This window comes from Plectropomus leopardus, chromosome 18 (genome assembly GCF_026936395.1).
Source record: "Plectropomus leopardus strain MGB_pleo_1.0 chromosome 18, ASM2693639v1, whole genome shotgun sequence".
Lineage (NCBI taxonomy): Eukaryota > Metazoa > Chordata > Actinopteri > Perciformes > Serranidae > Plectropomus > Plectropomus leopardus.
This window is the reverse complement of record NC_142193.1, coordinates 24,707,081-24,729,686: the sequence shown is the minus strand read 5'-3', so window position 1 is coordinate 24,729,686 and position 22,606 is coordinate 24,707,081. Positions and strand designations below refer to the sequence as shown.

At 41.7% G+C, this 22,606-nt stretch overlaps 1 protein-coding gene across 2 annotated transcripts; it reads left to right on the top strand.

Moving 5' to 3' along the window:
* Positions 1 to 849: 849 nt before the first annotated feature.
* Positions 850 to 22,601, top strand: LOC121956055 (uncharacterized). 2 transcript variants are annotated; one of them, XR_015779695.1, is made up of 6 exons: positions 850 to 1,600; positions 2,907 to 3,074; positions 12,629 to 12,753; positions 13,152 to 16,221; positions 19,462 to 20,956; positions 21,005 to 22,601. XR_015779695.1 is itself a non-coding variant. In XM_042504138.2 (5 exons), exons 1-5 carry the CDS (start codon positions 1,148 to 1,150, stop codon positions 20,077 to 20,079), a joined length of 4,434 nt encoding a protein of 1,477 aa, XP_042360072.2. In that variant the 5' UTR covers positions 850 to 1,147; the 3' UTR covers positions 20,080 to 22,601. The 2 variants fall into 2 exon arrangements, 1 of the variants encoding a protein (XP_042360072.2); XM_042504138.2 differs by having other exon boundaries at positions 19,462 to 22,601.
* Positions 22,602 to 22,606: the final 5 nt, after the last annotated feature.

The window sequence follows — 22,606 nt, the reverse complement described above, 5'->3', positions numbered from 1 at the left end:
ACTTTACATTTCCTCTTAGCATTTTAGTAACTTTCTACAAAATAGGGAAGAAACTGAGGAGGATGGACAGATGGACGGACTACTGAAGGAATGAGAGGGAAGGAAAAAATGGGTTTTGTTCTTTCAGTCCTTTATGTTGGAAAAGAGTACCTTGTTTTTCTTGAAGTTTACGTACACTTCTTTTTTAAGGTCATACAAAGAAATAAACTTGCGCTTTCGTTTTTATGAACAGCGTTTCCTTGTACTTTTATTTTCAATACTTAATTACTAAATGTACTAAATACTACTAAATTTAATATGATGAAATGACTTTTGATATTTAACAAAAAGTAAATATCAGATACTTCAATACTTTAACCCAAAAAATATTCTAATAAAGGGACTTTAACTTTTACCAAAGTCATTTTGTGGAAAGATATCTGTACTTTTAAACAAAGGAGACTAGTAATTATTGCTTTATTCAAGCAAATTCACAAAATTCTTAGCTTTGTAATATTAGCATTTACTTGTAGTTTTATACATTCAATGCTTGAGTACATTTAATATGATACATTTACTTTTAATACTTAAGTATAGTAAATATCAGCTACTTTGAGAATTTTACTCAAGTAATATTCTAATGGGTGATTTTACCTTTTTCCAGAGTAATTTTCTGGTAAGATATCTGTACTTTTACTCAAGTATGACTTTCAGGTACTTTATCCACCTCTGGTATTTCTCAGTCCACAGCACACAAACACACACTGTCGGAAAGCCGTGCAGGTCACGTGACAAAGGTGCGCATGTTTCTGTGTGTGTGGGTGGGTGTTGCGCCTGTCAGGGTCACACCTGTCAGGCGCTGCCGTCGGCGGGGTGTCACTCAGTCTCTCGCTCTGTCTCCAGCCGGTCAAGTGCTTCATTTGCAACTGGAAATGACAATGGCGGAGTGTTAGTGCGCTATGGCCGGTCACAGGACTTACAGCCGCAGCAGGAGACCACATGAGGTGATGTGTAACAAGTCTGGAGCTGAACTGCTCAGCTGTTCAAACAACAGAGGACCAAACATAACATTTTTAAGGAGCTTTCTTTGACCAAAGTTTAAGGAGAGGGACAATCAGGTTAAACTCGGATTACTTTTAAAGTTTTACTTTACTTTTGAGCTCGAGACATGGCTCTGTCCCAAATAATATGCCTGGACGATAACCACGTGAACCCGCGGACACACGAGTCCAAACCGGAGTTCCTGTACTGCGAGGACCAGCGGCTCGCGCTCGAGGCTTTCCTGCGGGATGGTCGCGAGGGGTTTGTTAAGTACCTGGGGGCTCGTGGCCTGCGTGGCTTCCTCTCGGACCCGGAGCTGGAGACTCTTGCCGGGGCGGTGGAGCCCTATGACCCGGGCGCGGAGCTCTTCCCGGAAGATGCCGAGGAGGACGAGCCCCCGCTGTCAGAGCACTACTGGCCCGACCTGTCGGACATGTCCATCCCGCAGATGGACCTGGGCTGGCCGGAGAGCATCTCTTTTCGGGGGGTGACGCGCACTACTGTGTACACGCAGCCACCGCTCGAGGACCAGGTGCACATCAAAGAGGTGGTCAGGAAGATGATTGCGCAGGCGCAAAAGGTATGTTAATAGCCATGGGTGAATTTTGAGTGATGGGCTCCTGGGCACAAACATACAGACGCCCTCTCCACCTCTTCTATCAAGAAACAGATACTTACTCTGTCTCTTTGCAGCTGTTTTGTGCCTCTTTGTTACTGTTTTGAATCTCTGCGGTTTTATTGTGTCTCTTTGTAGTCATTTTGTATTTCTTTGGGGTCATTTGAGTCTCAATGGTCATTTTTATGTCTCTTTGTAGTCAGTTTGAGTTGTAGTTTCTTGCATAGCTTTTTGTGTTTCTTTGTGGATGTTTTGCCCCTTTTCATAGTTGTTGTGAGTCTGTGTCTTTCTGCAGCAGTTTTGGATCTCTTTTCTCTTTCGTTTTGTGTCTGTCTGAAGTCTCATGTTTCTCTGTGGTCATTTTGAGTCCCTGTCTGTTCAACACATTAATCTGAGTGATAAATTGAAGTTAACTCATTCCACATGTCAGCAGCATAAAGCAATAAAACAACCTCCAATTAAACATATAAACAGTTTAGGGTGTTTTGCCGTATATAAAATATATTTTTTGAAAATATTTACTTTTTGTTTAGCTCTGTAAGACCTATTAGCCAACAGTTGATCTGTATTTCTGTGTTTCTGTGCTCTCCTGTGTTACATATACATTAATGAATGTCTAAGATGGTGACCTGCTGGTGACACTTACCGTGAGCAGCCATGCCTCTCAGTCAGTATGAGGTCAGAGTACAGACTGATGATGACCAAGTGAGACAACCAAGAGTAAAGTGCAACCCGATTAGACTGCTTTATCAGGGTCTAGTGCTGCAAACTGTAACATGGCAGCATGTGTGTGATGTTTGATATTTGCATGATTCCGGGTAGCATCGCCTATTAGTGTGCTACTCTCTGTTCTTGCAGCTGACTCATTCGAAGGCACTGTGACATGTTTTATTTCCCAGCAGCTGTTCTCAGTAGCATGTTACTCAACTGAAACATCCCATGGGCATTTTCATTATGAGCTTCTGACAGAAAAAAATATTGGTCATATACAATCTGTGGAGAGCTGGGAGAGCATGCATACATTGAATTATCGCCTGGAGAGTTTTCTTTTGCACATAAAAAACATATGAGGTCATATTTTACTCAAACCTGTGGAGCAACTTGAATCTTATTTGTTTTGGCAGAGAAGGGCAAACACTGTAATGTTTGCATGTACATGTATGCTCGCATTAACCTCAAGCTACTTGTAAGCATAAACTATGTATGCATGCATATGTGCAAGAATGTCTGTCGCGTGTCTTATGTAGTTTTGGTCTGTGTTTGTCTGCAGGTAATCGCAGTGGTGATGGATGTGTTCACTGATGTCGACATTTTCAGAGATTTGATAGATGCTGGCTTCAGGAGGAAGGTTTCGGTCTACATCCTGTTGGAACGCACAATGCTACCTCATTTTCAGTCCATGTGTCAGAGGGCTGACATGCATGCCGGACACCTCAAGGTGAGTCAGCGGTTTAGTATCAAAGAGCAAGGCTTAGTTAAGTTAGAACAAGTAAAAATTAAAAAATAATTATCCATCTGGGGAGTAAATACGTGCTCAATAAAAGTCCATGGCAATTTTCTAATTAGATTTTTTGCCACCTGAAAATGAAAATTGTGACCTGATGGCTGAAAACACTAAAGAAGTGGGTTAACGCTGGAATGATGGGTTTTCAGTACAACTAGACTGTCTATGCAATAGAGAGACGAAAATAGTTTTGAAATTGGTGTTCGATGAGAAAACAGAAAAAGGACTTTAGTATTGCTCTTGCTCAAGAAGTAGAAAACTTTCAAATGCCAGAAAACACTCCCACTGGTGTGTGACGTAATGCAAATTTGTATGAGAGAAATAATGGCGGCTGGCCAGCAAGAAACAATCTCATGTTAAAGTAAAACAGTAAGCCAAAATATGTTTCTGGAAAAAAACAGAATTTTAGTTTGATCAGCGCTGCCCAGTTTTACTGTTTGATTTCCGTTTTTCGGTCCCTGTTTTCACTGTGTAGGAAGCATATGGCGCCCACTTCCTGTTCACAAACTCTCGCTATTACAGCTAAACAATTAAATGTGTTTCTAAAAACATTGTAGGCCAGAAATAGGCAATCTTAATTTATGTTTGATCAGCACAGCCTAGTTGTACTGTTTGATCGGACTTTGGTCTGAGTTTGAGAGACAAAGAGAGTGGGTCTGTCTCTTGATGCACTAATATACTCTTATCTAGGTACTGTTAGACTGAGGGAAATTTACCACAGTTCAGCTACACATACTGCCCACATTGTTTTAATACAAAGCTGTTTTAAAATGGTGAAGTATCCCCCTAACTTTCAGCTTCTCATTTCATGGCAGCCTGGCTATATTTTTCTCTAGACCAACTGTGTCAAAGGTCATGATCACCAGAATACTAAGCTGACAGAAAACAAAAGCTCATTATTAACTGTGTGAGGACAAAATGTCGTAGTTCCTTCATCGTGAGTACTAATTATGTGTGAATCTTTGAGCTTTGGATAGTGGTTGTAGGAATTTCCAGATGTTCGGACACGCAGAAAATAATCAGCTCATTTTGAGATCTTTAAGGCGCTGCTGTATAACGCAATGAATACAAAGTATCATTTCAAAAAAAAAAGATGAGCAATTGAAGTCAAGAGGTTTTCGTTATGCACAGATAAGTGAAAGCACATGCCATTCCTCTCTTCTCTCCCTCTCTTTCTCGTTCACACACACTCACCAGATCTCAAATAACAACCAGCAAACCCTCCCACCTGGCACTGCATCATAGACGAATCCTTTACCTTGCTGTGTCTACTTTGACTGTTTTATTCTGTAATTGGCTGGCTACCATGAAAAACACACGCTAGAAAACACATCTGGGTCATGCTGGGACATGTAAAATTGAGTTACGGGGAAAATACAACTGTTTCTTCAGTAAGACATAAATCTTTTAATCAAACTGCCAAGTCAGCCTATAAGAGCATCACTGTAAATGAGTTTGGTGAGCATCTAGTACTGCAGTATTTGGCAGGTAGGAGTCAGACTTTTTACTTGCTTGCTTCAGTGCGACCACTTTGTTCCTCCTTTCTAAAGAGGGATCATGTTGATAATCCAACATACAGAAGAAGCAGGGCTGGAAAATTTCCACAAAGGCTCCCAATGTGCTAATTAAGTTCAAAGTGACATGAGATATAAAATGTTTTAGATTAGTATTTGGCAGGCGGATGTGAGATATTGAAGATGCAGAAAGCCGTGGTTACGAGACCTCAAGAGAAACGCACACATGAGCACAATGCATTTGCACACTGGGTGTGGACACAAATGCATGTGCATGTGTTGACAGAAATATTGACACAAACACCTACATATCCTGCAGATATACAAGAACAGGCCTACACACACACAAACACACACACACACACACACACACACACACACACACACACACACACACACACAGAGCCAGTGTATATCTTGGAGGAATAAAAGTGCAATGCAAAGGTACGGCCTCAGTACCATCTGTATCTGGATTTTAAATGAGGCAGCAGATATTTTACAGTGTCAATTGTCAGTTTGTACTTTACAGATGTAAACACAGGACACTGACACATGACAAATGATTGACAATGTTTTTCAGCTGTTTTCTACCTGGTTGTTATCTACCTTAGGCTTAAGCCTGGAGGGACGCATGCATTCGGTCTTTTGTGCTTGTGTGTGTGTGTGTGCATGCGTGCGTGCGTGCGTGCATGCATGTGTGTGTATGCATTTGTCTGTCAAGGTCTCCATCTTTCTGTCCACAGGCAAGCTTGCAAAGTACTGGACTATGCTCAAGGACCTCTCAAGGTTTCGGTGACTCCCAATTGTTGAGAAACTTGTTTTATGGACTGTTTTAAACCATCATCGACTGTTGACTCCTCAGTCTTCTTAAGGCCCAGTCACACCAAACCAACATCAAAGAACTAGCAGAAACAAAAGCCCTATGCTGCGTTGCCTCAAATTGCCGTGTCTCAGCCAAAAGGTGCACATGAACACACCAAACTGATGGACCAACCAGCATGTACGTTCTGCACCTGCATGAGAGGAGATACCCCTCCAGTAGACGACAGTAGCCTGTAATCTTTACTCAGAAAGGGAAACTGGAAGATAGTCTCGATGCTAGTTAGCCAGTTAGCACATTAACCACAACATCCAATGTTGAAGGAACAAGGCATAGTTAGTGTGTGCCAGTGAACAATAAAACGAAGCACTAGAAAACATTTCTTTGAAGAGCTCAATGGCTAAAGACAAACAACTTAACTTATAAAACAGGTTTGTTTCGACCTCACTCCCTCTTGACTTTAGGTCTTTGTTTACTTTCCTCACGTCCATTTTGTCCTCTACTGAGCTGAAACGCCAGTGAGAGTGATCTCATTCACCAACAGGCATCGCCGTTGCAGACACTGATTGAACAAAAAGCAGACGAGGGTTGACAAGGCTAAACGGTGCACAATACGCTACGGCAACTAGAGTAACAGACGGTCACTTACGGCCCAACATTGACCGACTGCCAACACTTGGCTTAGTGTGTCAAGGTCTTCAGCTAGCTGGTGAGGCCCCACAAATTTTCTTGCAATCGACTTGGCTAAAAACAACAAGCTTCACTGTCTGTTGCAGACCATATTTTGGCCTTTGTCATTGCTAAAAACCTGACATATGAAAAAAAGTTTGGTCTCACTTTATTACTTTAAACCAAAGCATCTGCAGATTAATTCCAACCATGATATGCTATTGTCCACTAAAGTTAGACACTTTTTCTGACTTTGCATACCCAAACCACGTCCAAGCAGCAGAAGTAGCCCCTCTTTTGGAAACGAGCTCTTCCTTGTTTTGAGTAGGGGGGTCGGTGTCAGTGTCTCATGCTGAACCCCCACATTCAGTATCGCTTTTCAGTTCCTCCATGTTTGTTTGGTGCTGTGCATTGTGTAAATGCGCAGCACCAAACCAGCGTCTCATTCCACATTGGGAGTGTAATTCCAGCAGACACAGCACAGCACCGTAGAAGCTGAGAAAAATACACACCTTGTCTATTTTTGACAGAGCTGAAATGCATCACACAGAACAAATAGTTTTCCCGCTTCAGGCATTGTCTGTGAAATAAAGATACAATATAACTATGAGGATTAATGTATTTTTAACAACTAAAACACAGCTACAAATCTATGATCCATGTCGCTCATCACCAGACTTTATATGATATTAACTCTGCCTGTAGGCTATAATAAAGTAGGAAGTAACAACAATTAGTCCAATAAAGAACCCACACATAGCTGACGTACCTCTGGTAGAAGCACAAATATTATGTAAAAGCTACCAGTCTACAATATGTCTTCTTTACAAGAACTGTCTAGAGTGGCTGCGGTCACCCCCCGAGATCTGCAGTGCACTTTTCTAGTTCTCATAGCAACGACTTGCTTATTGAAATATCTAGCATTTTGTTGTTTTTACCTAAAGTCTTAATGATGGGTCATTTATGTTTTGGGCCTCAAATCTAAACTCAGCGTGCAAACCTGTCCTCAGTAATACAGCTGTATAGTGCACTGTCAGCCTCAAGCTGCCCCACATTTAACTGAGTCAACTGTTTGATCACAAAAAGGCTGCATTTAGAAAACACAGCCTATGTCGCAGTTTTCCTTTATGGTTTCTTATTTTGCAAAGTGTTTTCAATCAAGTGTCAGTGTGGATGTGTTATCACAGTAAACTTTGAGCAGGACTGAAGTTCACATGCAGTTATCAACCAACAGTAGCACAAGTGAACCACTCCGGCACTGACACCTGAGAAATGTTGCAGAACCACATGTGAAGCAATCATTATTTCAACCTTAACCGACCCTGCTGGCATCACACATTGACGTTTATTGTGAATAATTGAAATAGCTGGCTGTTTTGTTTTGTCTATGCCACTGTGTGGTTCACTCGCTCTCGACAAATGGATCCTTTGTTTTAATGGAGCTCAATGAGGTGTTTTTCAGCTGGCATACTTGGAGCACAATTGGCCAAAACAATTCTATGTGTCTGTATCTTGGTCGTATACTCTGTCTAGGCTGGGATCTGTATCCTTCACTGTAAGCTTTTGACAGACTCCTATGACTGTGCTTACTATGTGGCATCCCAGAAAAAACTGTTAGCCCAGGGTGCAGCTGTCCAAGTGGCAGTTATGGCCAGTAAAAGTGATGAGCAGCTAACGTAAAATCTCCCACACCATTGGGGAGCCGAGTCTGGGCTGCTGAATTGAGAGGGTGATTGGCAGGAAGAGCAGAGGACAGGTGTGACAGCTTGTGGACAGCTTGAGTTATCACTGTTCTCTGTAAGTGACAAGAGGAGTAGGTGGAGAAGCGGATAGACAGGATGGGAGGTGGAGCAGATGAGTTGCGGGATGAGTATGTAGACAAAGAGGTGCCAGATTCTTAGATACTTCTTACTCCTCAGTCATCTGAAGGGGTTTCTGGGCATGTTACAACTCCATAACAGTGACCTTTTGACCTGCTAGATGAGGACTGAGAGTATCTTTTTGTGAAAGCTACTGTGCACTGTGCAATTAAACCTTGTTTGGTGGTAATATTTCCATGTAAATTCCTTTCAAGGACAGTTTAAGCACTCATCTTTTACAGTTTAGAGCTGAGTTTGCACACAGACTGGAATTTGCTGATTTGATCAAATCAGTAGCCAAAGGAATGCACTGAGGGAAAGTAGAGTTAAGGGTGGGACCAAAGGAGGGAGGAAAACAAGTGTCTCTACTGTGAGACACACCAGGAATAATCTGGCGCATCAAGATAACTGGTTATATAATGTTTTGGCTACATGACCCTGAGTTCAGGACCTGCCCCCCTCAGACATGTGTGGCACATGATGTTTCGTCCCCAAATCAGATAGTCGAGATCTTAACTCACAACAACAAAAGTAATGGCAACAGCTTACAAACAGCTAGACATCTGTTAACAATTTTTGAAAGACAACAGTCACACGAAAGCTGCAAGTCACATTTCTCATATGCATGAGGAACCACATCGTGGCTCTTTGCCATATTGCGTAACTGTACTAGGCATAGGTTGCAGTTTTTGTTGGACACCTTGTTATCCCACATTTCTTTGAAACAATGGATCAAATATACCCTATGTCTAAAGAAGTCCTATGCAACACTCAGAGCATTAATGTAGCATTCAACCATTATTTGCCACATAGCTATAGCGGAATAATGGCACCCTGAGAAGAAAGTGAAGTCATGCTATCTCTGTGAGCTTCTCTGTGAGCTTCTCTGTTCTTTGTTGCAGTTTAATTGTACATGTATGCTAGCGTATGTGAGTCCCTGTGATTGTGTCTCCCTAGCTAACTCTTCGATGTTACTATGCACTGTTCTCACAAGGCATTTGTTGCTCATATGTTGCTCATATGTTGCTCATATGTCATATGTTATATGTTGTCATCACAGAAGCGTCAGTCCCACGGTTTTGCCCGAGGTTAATAATGTTTGCTCTGCCAGCACTATTGCTGTTGTTAGTGCTATTTATGTTCACACAACTAGCTGTTAGCCACCAGCTTAGCCACCTCCATGTTGAGAACAGTGTGTAGACAATCCCACCTCAGACTCATTATCATTAAATTATATAAATATTCTGTATGATGCATACAGCCCCTTTATGGCCCATTATTAACACCTTGCAAAGCTGCTGTATCTACCATTGACTGATCACCAACATAAACCAAACACCTGCATTACATGATATTTCCTGACTGCTTCCAACACCTAAACACTCCTGAGGACAAACAAACTCTGGATTTTGGGATACCAAGAGCTGCAGTAGATGTCTTTCAAATTACGTTAAAAAAGTTACATATGTCCATGCCAACAGTATGATGCAGTTTTTGTATTTCTAACATTCATTTAAGGGATACTATGCAAAATATGTTAACTGTTTGTGAAAGCAACATCCAAACTAATAGAGAAGTTGATATTTTAGCAGGCTAACTGAGCTGACCATTGGCACCTGTCCAACAGAACAGGCCAATTCTGCAAAACTTCATCTTAACATCAACTTAACCTTTGTTCATCCCCATCCTCTCTTTCCATGCTTGCCTACAAAAGTAAAAGTCAAAGTTAATCTGAGATTAACTCTTGTTTTGGAAGGAGCGTTTTTTGTTGCTTTATTAAGTCCTGACCTCACTTGTGTGCTGTCATTGGCTGTCGTCTACATGTCCAGAACACAGAAAATACAGGCAGAGAGCAAGGTCTCTGCAGAAAAATACACCATGACACACTTCTAATGCCTCATAAATGATGATTGTGCAGGATTAGTTTGTATGAGTCCATACATTGTTTTGAAGGTAATCCTGGCATAGTATACCTTTAAGAACAGATGCTGGTCGGCATGTCTGTTCCAAAGAAAGAAAAGAAGAAAAGACAAGCAAACAAGGGATGAGTCAGAGTAGGAAAACTGAGAAAGACGAGATAGAGAAAGTGTTTAGCTTGAGCTCCCTTTCATGTGTTATCTCTTCTCTGAAATGTTTTTATGACTACAGCACCATATACTGCACCTCCCATTAATTATCATAGTTAAATGTTGGCAGCACTCATTGAATATATTGCTTTACAGCTATACAGTCACACCTTTAAGCCTGTGAGAGTGGCTGTGTTTACATGTGCACAATGTGACAAAAAAAACATATACTAAATTCTTCACTGTATGACTATGCAATTATAACAACTGTAATAATTTTATACAGCACCTTTAAAAACAGAGTTTACAGAGAGTTATGAGAAAAAGCAAAAGCAGAAACAGGATACTGAGAAGGTAAATGTAGTGATTAAAAGCTAAAAAAAATCAAGGATAAGTTAAGATAAAATTAAAACAAGATGATAAAAAATGCAAGATGCAAAATGTCAGTATAAATAGGGTAAATGTAGCTGCTATGTAGCCCGGGGCTGGACCCAGACCAGCTTTAAAAATGATCATCTTAAAATCTATTCTAAATCAAACATGAAGCAAATGGAGAGAAGCCAGGTTTGGAGTGATTCGATGTTGTCTGTTTAAATCAGTGAGAAGCATAGCTGCTACATTTTGATATAGTTGATCGATTGTGCCACTATTAAGGTATATAAAAACATTTTCAAAGGCAACCTCATCTTACTGGACCAAACAACAAAATAACAAAAAAACAAGTGGGCAGAAAACAGAGCCCTGTGGGACACCAGATTCAAGTATTTTCTACCGTATACCATGTGTTTTTAGACAGAGATGGGCAAAACAGGCAAGTTGCAACAAAGACCAGCAAACTCAGTCAAGGTTATCTAGGAGAATGGTTTGGTCCATGGTGTCAAGTGCTGCACATAAAGCATCAAGTAAAGACAAGAAAGAGATTAAATCAGGACCTATGGCAATTAACATGATGTTGGTTGTGTCAGATTTAATCACATAAGATGTGGTATATTTGCTCAGCAGTTTGAAAAAGTAGAGCAATTTACTTCAAAGAAAAGTGTCAAGTGTAGATTACTGCTTCTACTGTATGTGTGGCTGTAGGGTTTTTTTTATTATAAAGTCTATGTCTAACAAGTGCTGTGAGTCACATTTAAAGACTTCAGTTTGTTTAAACATCTTTTTGATACTGTTGAATATGCACATGAAAAACTTCAATCATAGTTCAAGAAAACTGGTTTGATTAGTATCTCTCGACATGACGTGCTTTACAGATTGTGAGCATGATTATGTGAGCTTGCATTCGTGTTTTAATTGCATTACAGTAGTTAAAGGATAGTGTTGGTGAGACCAACAAGTTTGATACAAGTTTCTTACCTATATACCTGCCTTTTTGATATAATTTATCAGCATCCAGTGGCCATCAATCAGCTAACAAATCAATGAAAGGAAATGAAAGGAAAAGATAAGGTCATCTCATAAAATCATAAAAACAACGTGTTTTTTGTTCTTGATACTTCATGCTATTAATAGTTCTTTTGACTGTAATTTCGGGTTAAAGATGAGGTAGGCAGAAATCTGAAGAAGAAAATGCATCCTCCTCCTGCAGCTCCCCCCATGATGCATGTGCATCATGCAGTAACCAAGAGCTTCCCATGCAGTGATTTGTTTAGTCTTATTTCGCCATCACTGCCCCACCATCCCTACTGTGTCCCCAGGGATGAGAGTAGGCAGCTGATAGGGAGAATGACCTTTGTCTGGCAGCTGTAGTGGCTCGAATTCGGCTAGTACAAACCCCGCAGCACCAGGTGTCACAGCCTGCTGGTGGACAGCGGCAGCGCCAGTCTAACCTGTGTAAACAGCAGCAGAAAGTCTGCTGAGCAGGGAGTCGGGGCTTTCCGATGCCCTGGAGCTGGGGTTTGCACTGGCTGCATTTTGTTTGCTGTGGCTACTGTCAGGGGATCTGTTAATCAGAGCTGCGGCCTGCTCTCTTCCCAGAGAGGTAGTCTGTAGCAGCGGGGACTGAGGCAGAAGACATGAGGACACTGTGATTCGTGGTTCAAGCTAATGTTAGCTACTTAATCGTGAACTTGAAGCTGCAGCTATGAGCATTTGGATACAGTCAGCAGAAAGCTAAACTATTTCCAATATTTTCCCTCCTTTTTTTGGTTGCTTTGCACCACTGCTGGGAAAGAAACCTTCTCTGCAGGATTCTCTTTTATTGAATCAGGCTTTCCCCAAATGGATGTGTATGCAGATCTTCTTCTGTGAAACAGCCAATAGGAACGCACTCACCTGTAATTCGAAAAGTCTCCCCTCACGGGTTAGATTTTTTTAAAGCCTGAAAAAAGAGCTGAGAAGAGGTGCAGAAGTCCAGTTTTTTTTCTCGGTTAAAATTTAGAATGCCACAAAGTTAAATGAAAGTACAAAATGAAGTTATCATTGTTTTACAGTCTTACATCCCTCAGGCCATGAGTTTATAAAGTTTAGTCTGAAACTTTAAAAGGTATAACATCTATACTTGTGTGTGTGTGTGTGTGTGTGTGTGTGTGTGTGTGTGTGTGTGTGTGTGTGTGTGTTACAGAACCTGCGTGTACGCTGCACAGACGGAGCAGAGTTTTACACTCGGTCCTGCACCAAGGTCAGAGGGAGAATGGGGCACAGATTCATGTTCATCGATGGAGACAAAGCAGTGTCAGGGTCGTACAGGTTGGTGCGCTTAATGTGTGTGTTTGTCCGTGAGAGTGTGAGACAGAGGGAGACATGGTGAAATAAACAATTTATCTCTGTGTGTTCCACCTGTGTTTGTCTTTATGTGTGTGACATGGAAAGATACAAATAAAGAAAGCACTCTGTCTGTTTCAGCATTCTCTGCATACTAGACAAACTGGTTGTAAATGTATCCAGTGCACAAGAGAAACAAATGCATGTAGAGTGCAGTCACTAAGTAACTGGACAATGATGCATTTACATTTGGCTCTCACTACAGTTTGGAGTCTGCCTGGTACAGTTATTGCTGTTCACTTTTCAATCAAGAGGTGTTTGTTTTGTAACATATTGGTGTACTTAGAAGTAATCTAACATTTTATTTGCTTTATGTTCTGTAGTTTCACTTGGATGTCGTCGCGGCTTGACCGAAATCTCATCACCGTGACTACAGGACAGGCAGTGGAAACCTTCGACACGCTGTTTCGCATCCTTTACGCGACCTCCTCCTCGGTAGACCTCCGGCAGGTCGCCACAGAGCCTGAACCTGAGCCGGAGCCCCTTCCACAGCCAGCCCCAGTAGCCCCTCCTTCTGCTGAGGTTGTTAGAAAACTGTACAACCCCAAATATGCACTGGTTGCTTTAGGCAACCCGAGCCCCACCCCTTCAGAGGAACCCAAAGAGACCCATAATCCAGAGGAACCCAAGAGCCCAGAAACCAAGAAGCGGAGGCGGAGGGGGGCGAGTAAAGGAGCCATACAGGAAGCTCCCATCCACCCCGGACTCGCTGATCTCGAGAAAGCATGCTTGATACCATACCTTCCCACCTGGCCTGAGCCTGACCCCTCAAGTGATGTAATCGGGTTTATTAACGTTCGTGACTCCAAAAAGCAGACTCAGGTCCATCTACAGAGATCTGAGATGTTTGAAAAAAGCCAAGCGATCAGGTTCAGCAGTCCATTTAACATGCCAAAGGAAATCCTTCCAGAGGTAGCCAAGCCCAGACAGTTCACTGCCAAACATGGGGAGATGAATAAACTCCAACCAGCACAAAATAAAACCAAAGCTGAGGAGTCTGTGGCAGGCAGAGCTCAGCCAGCACAATCCGATGCAGCACCTGGTGACATCAAAACTAAAGCAGAAACACCTGGAGAGAAATCACCTGCATCTGAGCCAAAGTGTGAATCCAAAAAAGACACAACAAAGACTCTCAACACGGAGAATGTAGTGCATTCAAACACACACACTAACAAAGATGTAGGCCAAAACACCACACCTCAGCTCAATGCACACACACCTCAACAATCCAACAACAAAGCATCCACTCCTAACACGGGCACTACCAACACCCTCCCCGGACTGAACAGTAAAAAAGAAACTGATTCAAACACACCACATGCTGTTGTCCACAAGTCGCATGCCCTGGAGACAAGCGGTACAAAGGCTGCACACCTGCATAGTCCTGCTGATGACACAGACTCACACACAGAGGTGACTGTTCACACGCAGCCACAAAACTCCTCTGAAATTGCACCCAACAGCTGCACATCTTCGTCTCCTACTTCTGTCAGCTCTGAAAACAATCATGTCTCCATCACCACAAGCACGACTACAAGCACCTCTTCTCCTTTGTCCTCCATCAGCTCCTCTTCCTCCAGTCCTCCTCTAATTTCATCTTCTACAACTCCCAATCCACCCCTCCCTTCTTCCTTAGCATCCCTGTCTTCAACTTCAACCCCCCCTGTCCCTAAACCTCGTACTGTCCAGCTCGTTATCAAAGGCGGCATCAGTGGCGATGGTCAGAAGCTGCCAGAGTTCAGTGTTGTCAAGAGACCTGAGGTCCACAACGTAGCAACTGTGGCGCCAGAAAAAGTGCCAGAGACTGTCCCAGAACTGCAGGACAACAGTGAAAGCACGACAGGAGCACAGAAAGATGCAGTAAAATCTCCAAGGCAAAGTTTGACCTCCCAAGAGACAAAGAATGAGGATGCAGTTGAACAGCCTGATGAAAGTGCAGGAATGCAGTCAGTCGTTGGAAATAACCTGGAAGCCAAGTCAGATGTTTTGATTACAGATATGCCGAAGGAAGAGAGTGAAAGTATTCAAGAAATAATTCCAAAAGATGTTGAGCCAAAGACTTTGACATCAATAGACTGCACACAGATAGACGGTGGCGCAGCAGTCGAGACAGAGATAAAGGCTCCAGAAAAAACGCTAACAGATTGTGAGCTGACTCAAGTGCCAAATGAAAAAAGTGAGAACGTGACAGAGCACAAAACATACCTTGCGAGATCACATGTACCTCAGAGGATATCATATTCTGAGTTGACTCCACAAGATGTGGATGTAGAATTTTTAAAATCTCCAACACACATATCCAAAGACAGTGCAGCCGCAGACACACAAGGCCAGCAAGATAACCCAAGTTTCATACCGCCACACCACATGGACAGCATGCCAAATACCGCAAAACATAACACACACGCCTCCGTCCAAGAACAAAATCCAAAAGCTCGAGGAAGCACACACACACCCGAAAGACCCCTGCGCTTGCCTCTCTCCGACATCCACACGCCCGACTTTCGTTCACCGACGCCTGACAGAGAATCGCGGTTGCTCACGGCTCTCGTGCGCACTCCGACACCAGAAGGACATCTGCCGCCCACCCCAGACTCACGAACACATACGCCGGATCCGCGGGCATACACTCCAGACTATCGAACTCCAACACCCGACGGGTACACCTCCGCTCTCTCCAACACCTCAGAGGATTATTACGAATGTAGCGACTCTCCTTCCCATGAGCTTGCTTTAGAAAGAGCAGCTTCCCGCAATGACGAGGCGACGGAGGATCATGTTGGCCCAATGCTCAATAATACTTCTAACGTGACAGCGATCGCCACCAGTCCTGCATGCAAAAATTCTAACACTCGTGCTGCTACATTAGGCACCACAGACGGGAAGACCTCCAGCAGTGAAACACCGAGTTTATCTGGGCCTACTGGAGTCTCTTCTTCTTCTCCTTTACTTGAGAAGGAAATGTTGGTGGAAAAGGAAACCGCTTTTGAAGAAAATGGTAAAGAAGAGGAAGAAAATGGGGGTGTGGCTGAGAGGACAGAGGGAGATCACCAGGGGACGGAGAGGAGAGGCAATGAAGAAGCTAAGAGGACAGCAGACCATTTAAAACAAGGTGAAGATTCAACAGAGACAGAAGAAAAAAAACAGGAAGTCCAACCCCAAGCCCCGAAGAGAAAGAAGGTGATAAACCAATCAGCAACGGCTGAGGGAGGAGTGACTCCAGGAGAATTAACCAATGAGAGAACAGAGTCAAGGCGACGATCCACAGGTGACCTCCAACCAAAGAAGACCTCTGAGGGAAAGCGATCAGACAAAGACAAAGTGGCAGTAAGACCCAGCAGCTTGGAGAGAAGAGACAGGCCCCGGACAACCAGGGAGACAGATGGACAGAAGGTAAGAAATAATTCTTCCTCATCACACAATACTACTTTTAAAGCCACTGTTTTGGATAGTCTAAATAAAGTTGTGTACTTTTTAATGTTTAATTTTGGTCAGCGTGCACTGGCGACATAAAGGTTCAAGTTCAGATTCAAGTTACTTTGTTTGTACCCGTAAGTAGACTTGGTTTGCAGTATAAAATAAAGGCATCCAGTTGTCAGACACCAAAGACAACATGCAGGATAAAACATGACAAGAAGATAAAAGATAAAACATAATAAAAGATAAAACTATTAAAGCGCCACAGTGTTAATCAAAATGTTAAATGTCATGGTTGTCAGGCGCAAACCTCATACCTCCACATTTCACTATTTTTTTTTTCTGAAATTAATTTTATTGGTCCCCCTCTGCATCTATCAGTGGGTTTTACCATTTCTCAACCAATGAAATATATTTTAAAAGGCTTGCGACTAAACCTGTCTCCATTGGATCCTTTAATAAGGACAGCGTTTTGTTTAATTGACACAAAGGGTAAGCACAGTTTACCCTCTTTTTCAGGCAACATGTTGGACGTTTTTCCAGCCTTATCTCATAAAAAGTGCAAATGGAAGTACTCTAAATAGGTTAAAGGAAGACAAAAGTATTTGTTCTCTCCTATTTGTGTTGTGGATTCATTCAGGCCCTGAAACACCTAGCCAATAACTGGCTCTCGGTCAATGTTGGGTCGTCTGTGAGCGTCTGTCACCCGAGTCTTTGCAGCGTATGCAACACTGTTGGCCTTCATCAGCCCTCACAATTACTCTGATTGGCAGTTCAGAAGCTACTTCTACCGGCCAGCTAACTTAGCTTAGCACAGAGACTGGAAACACAGGAAACAGCGAGCCCCATTCTACATACCAGACTATGGGTGCATTCCATTTGCACTGGTCAGAATTTCCAATTCCCATTTGGAAATTTAAACTGGTACGCCCCCTAAAGTCAAATTTCTGATTCAGAGTAACCTCACCGACCAAGGAAAAAATAATAGCAGGAGAGGTCATGAGTCAGTGACAGCGTTCTAGACTTTGGTGCCAGTTCTTTCAATGTCAATGGGGCGACCACAGAATATCACTATAACCCATCATATCTTTGCTCTTTTAGTTGTGACTGAAGAATCCTTTCATCAGACTAAAAAACACACGTTACATGATGTTTACTTATGTTTTTATCAAAACATGCATGTCCATTTCCTTGTAATGGGTCTCCAAACAGACTATTTCCACTCAGCAGCTGCATCTCAAGCCCCTGTTTGGTCCAAGACAGCGTTACATCATGATACACAAACAAATGGGACTTGAAGAAGAACGTACATATTTAGATGTTTTTTTGTCAAGTCAACATAATGTGTGTTTTTTGATCCGTTAGAAGGATTTTTCACTTTAAGTTGAAACAACAAAGATATGATGGGTTATCGTGTGAGTTACAGAAACTGAAAAAGATAATTTCTCAATTATCAAGCTTATCCTCTAATGTACCTTGAAGGCTTACGTGACTTATGTGACAAGTTTGGCTCATGTTTAAAACTGTATTGTTAATATTTAATTATGAGGTAAATATAAATATTAATCACTTTTTGCTTCACTGTATTAATCGAAATTACTTTATCATGCTAAACAGACGACGCCAACACAGCATCAGCAGTTGGTGTGGACAAAATTTAATGTCCTGTTACAAAATTTAGGACTGCTGAAGTCATGAACTTTCACTAAGGTGTTACAGTAATTAGCTCTGATCTGTTAGTGCTCAGTCAGCTCCAAGGTCTGCTTTTTAAATATGTGTCAAATATTTCACAGTTGTGTGTAATGCAACTTATTGCTACCTATATATTTATCAATCTATCAGTCTACTGTGTATGCAGTGCACTATACAAAATGTCTGTTCTTGTGTGTCAAGGTCTATTGAATATGCACCAGCAGAGCGCTGCTAAGTTGAAACGCACGACACTTGTTCATTATTGAACAAGGAGACTGTGTGCAAATTAAAGTGACATACATTTAATGAAGCACGGCGTGCCTTCATGCTGATGCAATATTGATGAAACAGTAAAAGATTGATAGTTTCACATTTATTGATGGTGGTTCAGCTCACTCACCGATGACCCGAGTCGTGGCTCTTTATCTAACAATAGTCCTTTCAAGTCAGTGAGGTGTTGCGGCATGATTGAATTCACTTCTGTCATGTAATATTAACAGGAGTGACAATAAAACAGATCTCACATATGCACTCAAGTATCTCTCTTTTCCATTTACAGCAAAGCTTTTATGATACTCAGCACTGCATTTATGAGTGCAGAATTTTTATACTGCATGGTAAAGTTGCCAGCACACTTACAGAATACAATGTGAGAAACGGGTGTTTTAATAAACCCTAGTCAGATGTATTGATACCTCATGCAGAGAAGGAGGCGATTTCAATACACTCTAACTCCAGAGAGTTTATATATTTTCACTCTACAAACTCCTTCACCCAGAGGTTTAAAGTAAGAGTATGAGATCAAATATTCTCTCCAAAATAAATGATAGTGGTTATGTTGTGAGGGCATTTATTGTGTGTTTTTCTAAACTATAACCTACAAGTATAACTGACTTTTTTTTATTATTAATATAGCAGGTTTGCTTGTTATTATAACAAGTCTGTGCTATCGGAATTTTATTCCTTTATTAGAATTTGACCTTTTTTCCTTCAATGTATTTTTATCCGTTTTTTAGATGTCCGTCTTTTGTTTATATAATTTGGAGATTACTTCTGTTTTTTCACCTTTGATATGAATTAATAATTGAGATACATTTGATGTTTTGTATTGTGGCCTTGACATCACTGTTTTTCTGTCCCTGTGTATGTCTTCTATGTGTTTTCTATGTAAATTAGAGAACTGTTGATTGTCAGTTGTTTCGCTACCCTGAGTGGTTCGGATAATTAACCACACCTGCCACCATAGGGCTACTCAGCCTATTGGTGTGCATTATGTATAAATATAGGTGTGGTTTAATCTTTCCAACATTTTAAATTGACTAACATCCAAGTAGGATTGAAACATTGTCTTCATTAAACTTGTGTGGCATGGAGGAAGTGTGCAGGCGTTACTATTTTCTTGATGTACGCTGTTTTTGATAGCTGTGCACCTACGTGATGTGCGTATTACTTCCCTGTCTTAACGTGATACTCCATGTATCCATCATACATTTCTCCTTATTTCCACTCTTTATCTTTCGCTAGGTTTTGCATACTCTTCCCAAAGTTGCACGAGGACAGAAGCATGACAGTGGATCATCCTCCCCTTCCCGACCAACCAGACCCCCACAACCACTCTCAGGCAGCCAGGCCTTGGAGCCCCATTCCTTGGAAAGCCGTCAACAGAACCAGGCAGAGAGCAAAGGGCTCCAAGGTAATTCCCAGGATAATAACTCATCTCCTCGCAGACCACCATTCAGACCACCTCCTCCAGCAGCAGCAGGTGCCGTTGGATCTGCTGCAGGACGGAAGCAGGCAGAAGCCCCCCACAGCCAGCAGACCTTCCTCTCTCGACAGCCTCTATCATCGCAGAGCAGGATGAGAGCTGGACAGATGCAGAATCAACATCCCTACCCGAAACCCCAGGTCTCGTTTCTGCACACACACTCAAGCAGAGAGGTGCAACTCCATCCTCGGTTCCACAACCAGATGGTATCACAGCAAGAACCACGTTGGCAGGAAGAAGGAAAGGGTCCATTTAGCTTCACTTTTAGCAGGCTGTACAACCTGAAGGGCCTAAAGGATAAGATGAACAAGCTGCCAGCACATAGCAAGAGAGGCAGCGCCAGCTCTCACGGCCAGGGACGCAAGAGCACGAGCTAGTCTGATACTGTCAGTCATCCTGGCATCGATTTTTTTTTATGTTACTGTATCGCATCAAGCCAGAGGAAATGCAATGCAAAAGAATTAAAGGAACAGTTCACCCCCAAATCAATGTAAACATGAATAGCGTTCACCTCGGCTGAGCTGTAACTTTAGTGAGCTCAGTAGTGCTCGGTGAGCTAGCAGTAGATGCACACTTCCTTCTGTGCTTTGATATGGTTGGCACATGGAAAGAAAATAGTTCCTACATGAAACTGCTCACAATAAAGTCTGTGGATTATCTTGTATCAACAGGTCATAATTTATGGACATTGCTGTTGCATTTGTCATATGTCTTTTTTGGTGCTTTGAGCATCACAAGCCAGGTGCCATTTGTTTCATTGTATTTAAGAGAAGGTAGACATTTCTACGGCCAATATCTCCAACACTTGACTTACACCAAAACAATCTAGACTGATTAACAGAACAACAGGTAAGAAAAAACATATGTTTTTCTTAGTTTCGGGTGAACTGTCCTTTTAAGGTAGAAAAAACTGTCTCCTTTGACCAGTTTTGTTTACTGTGAGAAATGCCAGAAATAACTGTTTTCAGAGCGTCCCTCCTGTGAGCACATCAAAGACTTGGCTCTACAGCACCTTTTTTTCACCCTCGGGTTACTTCTTGCTGACGTTTTTAGTGAAGGTCTGAACTTTGACCTGTGACTCATGAATTGTGGGATTGGCCTGCTCCTGTCTCATCTGACAGAGGACCCACTTTAAGTCGTCTGCCACATGACAGAATGAAAATGCTTCTGTGCATGATGTTGCTCATTGCTGGACCAAACAAAGAGTGACTGGATGGGTAGTTTTTTTTCTCTTGGATTGTCATTTCTAGAAATGTCTTTCATGTCGAAAAATCCACCTGCTTTTTCTGACTGAACTCAGAGCTTTGAGCTTTAGGTGGTCGTGACCTCTGATGCCGTCAGTGGCCTGGACATCTGGAGCTGAACCATAGCTGCCTCTTCTAAATTATAACATGGTCTAGAATGGTTTTCTTGTTGCTTGTCCACCCACCAGGCCAGTTATTGAATAGATTAATAAAAGAGGGGCTTTTAAAACTATTTTCACATGAAAAATTGGATATTAAATATTGAAGCTGTTTATATGACCATCAAAACTTGGTAGATTTTTTTTCTGGCAGTAATATGGGATCTTTGGTTTGTGCAGTCTGAATGTGAATTTGTGCTTCCAATATACAGTTTGAGTGAGTGGGAGTCATTACAGTGCACATTAATTACGTTTGAAATGGGTACTAGTTAGGCCTGTCACAGTAATTACATTTTTTTTTTTTTTTTAAATTATTATTTATATCAGCCAAAAGCCATCAAAGTCGTGTCCATATTGTACAATATTGCCCTTGTGTTTACATACAAGTTTGTTTAGATAAGAGTATCACCAGCATTTTAGCCAGAATAATAAGACTTGGACGCAGCGTCTAAGCGTTTTTCACAGCACCTAAGCCAAATGAGCATGAAAAAAACTGTGCTGAGACACATATTGGTCTCATTTCTGGTTATTTGTGTTTCGTTTTTGTTTTGTTTGTTTGTTTTTTCTTTCTTTTTTTTGTCAACCTCCATTTCCAATGTCTCGATTTCCTTCAGAATTCGAAGTTTATTTCTCCTAAAGAACGTACTTTCATTTTTATGCTTTATCAGTGGCATAAAATGGCCTTAAAATGACTATATCATTTACTTCTGGAACAATATCTCACCCAAAAAAATAGTTATTGTGACAGGCCTGGTACTATTACATCTGTGATGAAAGCCAACAATGTGGACACACATGTTGTATGTGCAGATGTGCTGTATTTTGTGCTATGGTGAACTATGCTGAAAACTACTGAATGTCACTGACTGCTTCTTCCTGGTGCTGCAGAGATTTCTTAATCTCTAACACTACTTTAAATTCTGTAAGCAGACAAATAAGTAAATGTTCAAATAGCTAACCTCATGACAGCAGCTGTTTGAATTGTGTTTAAATGAGCTGAGTGGGAGCATATGTCCCACATTTGTATTATAACAAGCCTAGTTTTTCCTCTAATGTACATTTAAGTGTTTACGGTACAAATATGAATGCCGAAACTGTTGATGCAGAATAATATTGTTGTTGTTTTTTTATGTCTCAGACCTTTATTTTGGTTATTTTGTATTCTTTCATTGTGTGTTGTACATGGAAAGACTAAAGGGGTCAGGTAATTGATTTATTCTTTGTTTACACCAAGTGCCATTTACATTCAGAATGTTTTTTGCCTGGAAGACAAAGTCACAGCAACTGTGCCCCAACAAAACAGAAGTTATCTGCAGAGACGAGCACAATAAACACCGCGCAGGACAGACTCGTTACTCCGAAGACAGATGCAGATGTCCTGCAGATTATAAAAGCAGTGTATGAAATAGTGCCCTTGAGTTTTTCTGAAGGAAAATGGGTTTGTGCAGAGGTACTGTTTGCATGAAAAATAAACTTGTATAGATGACATTAATGAAATGGCT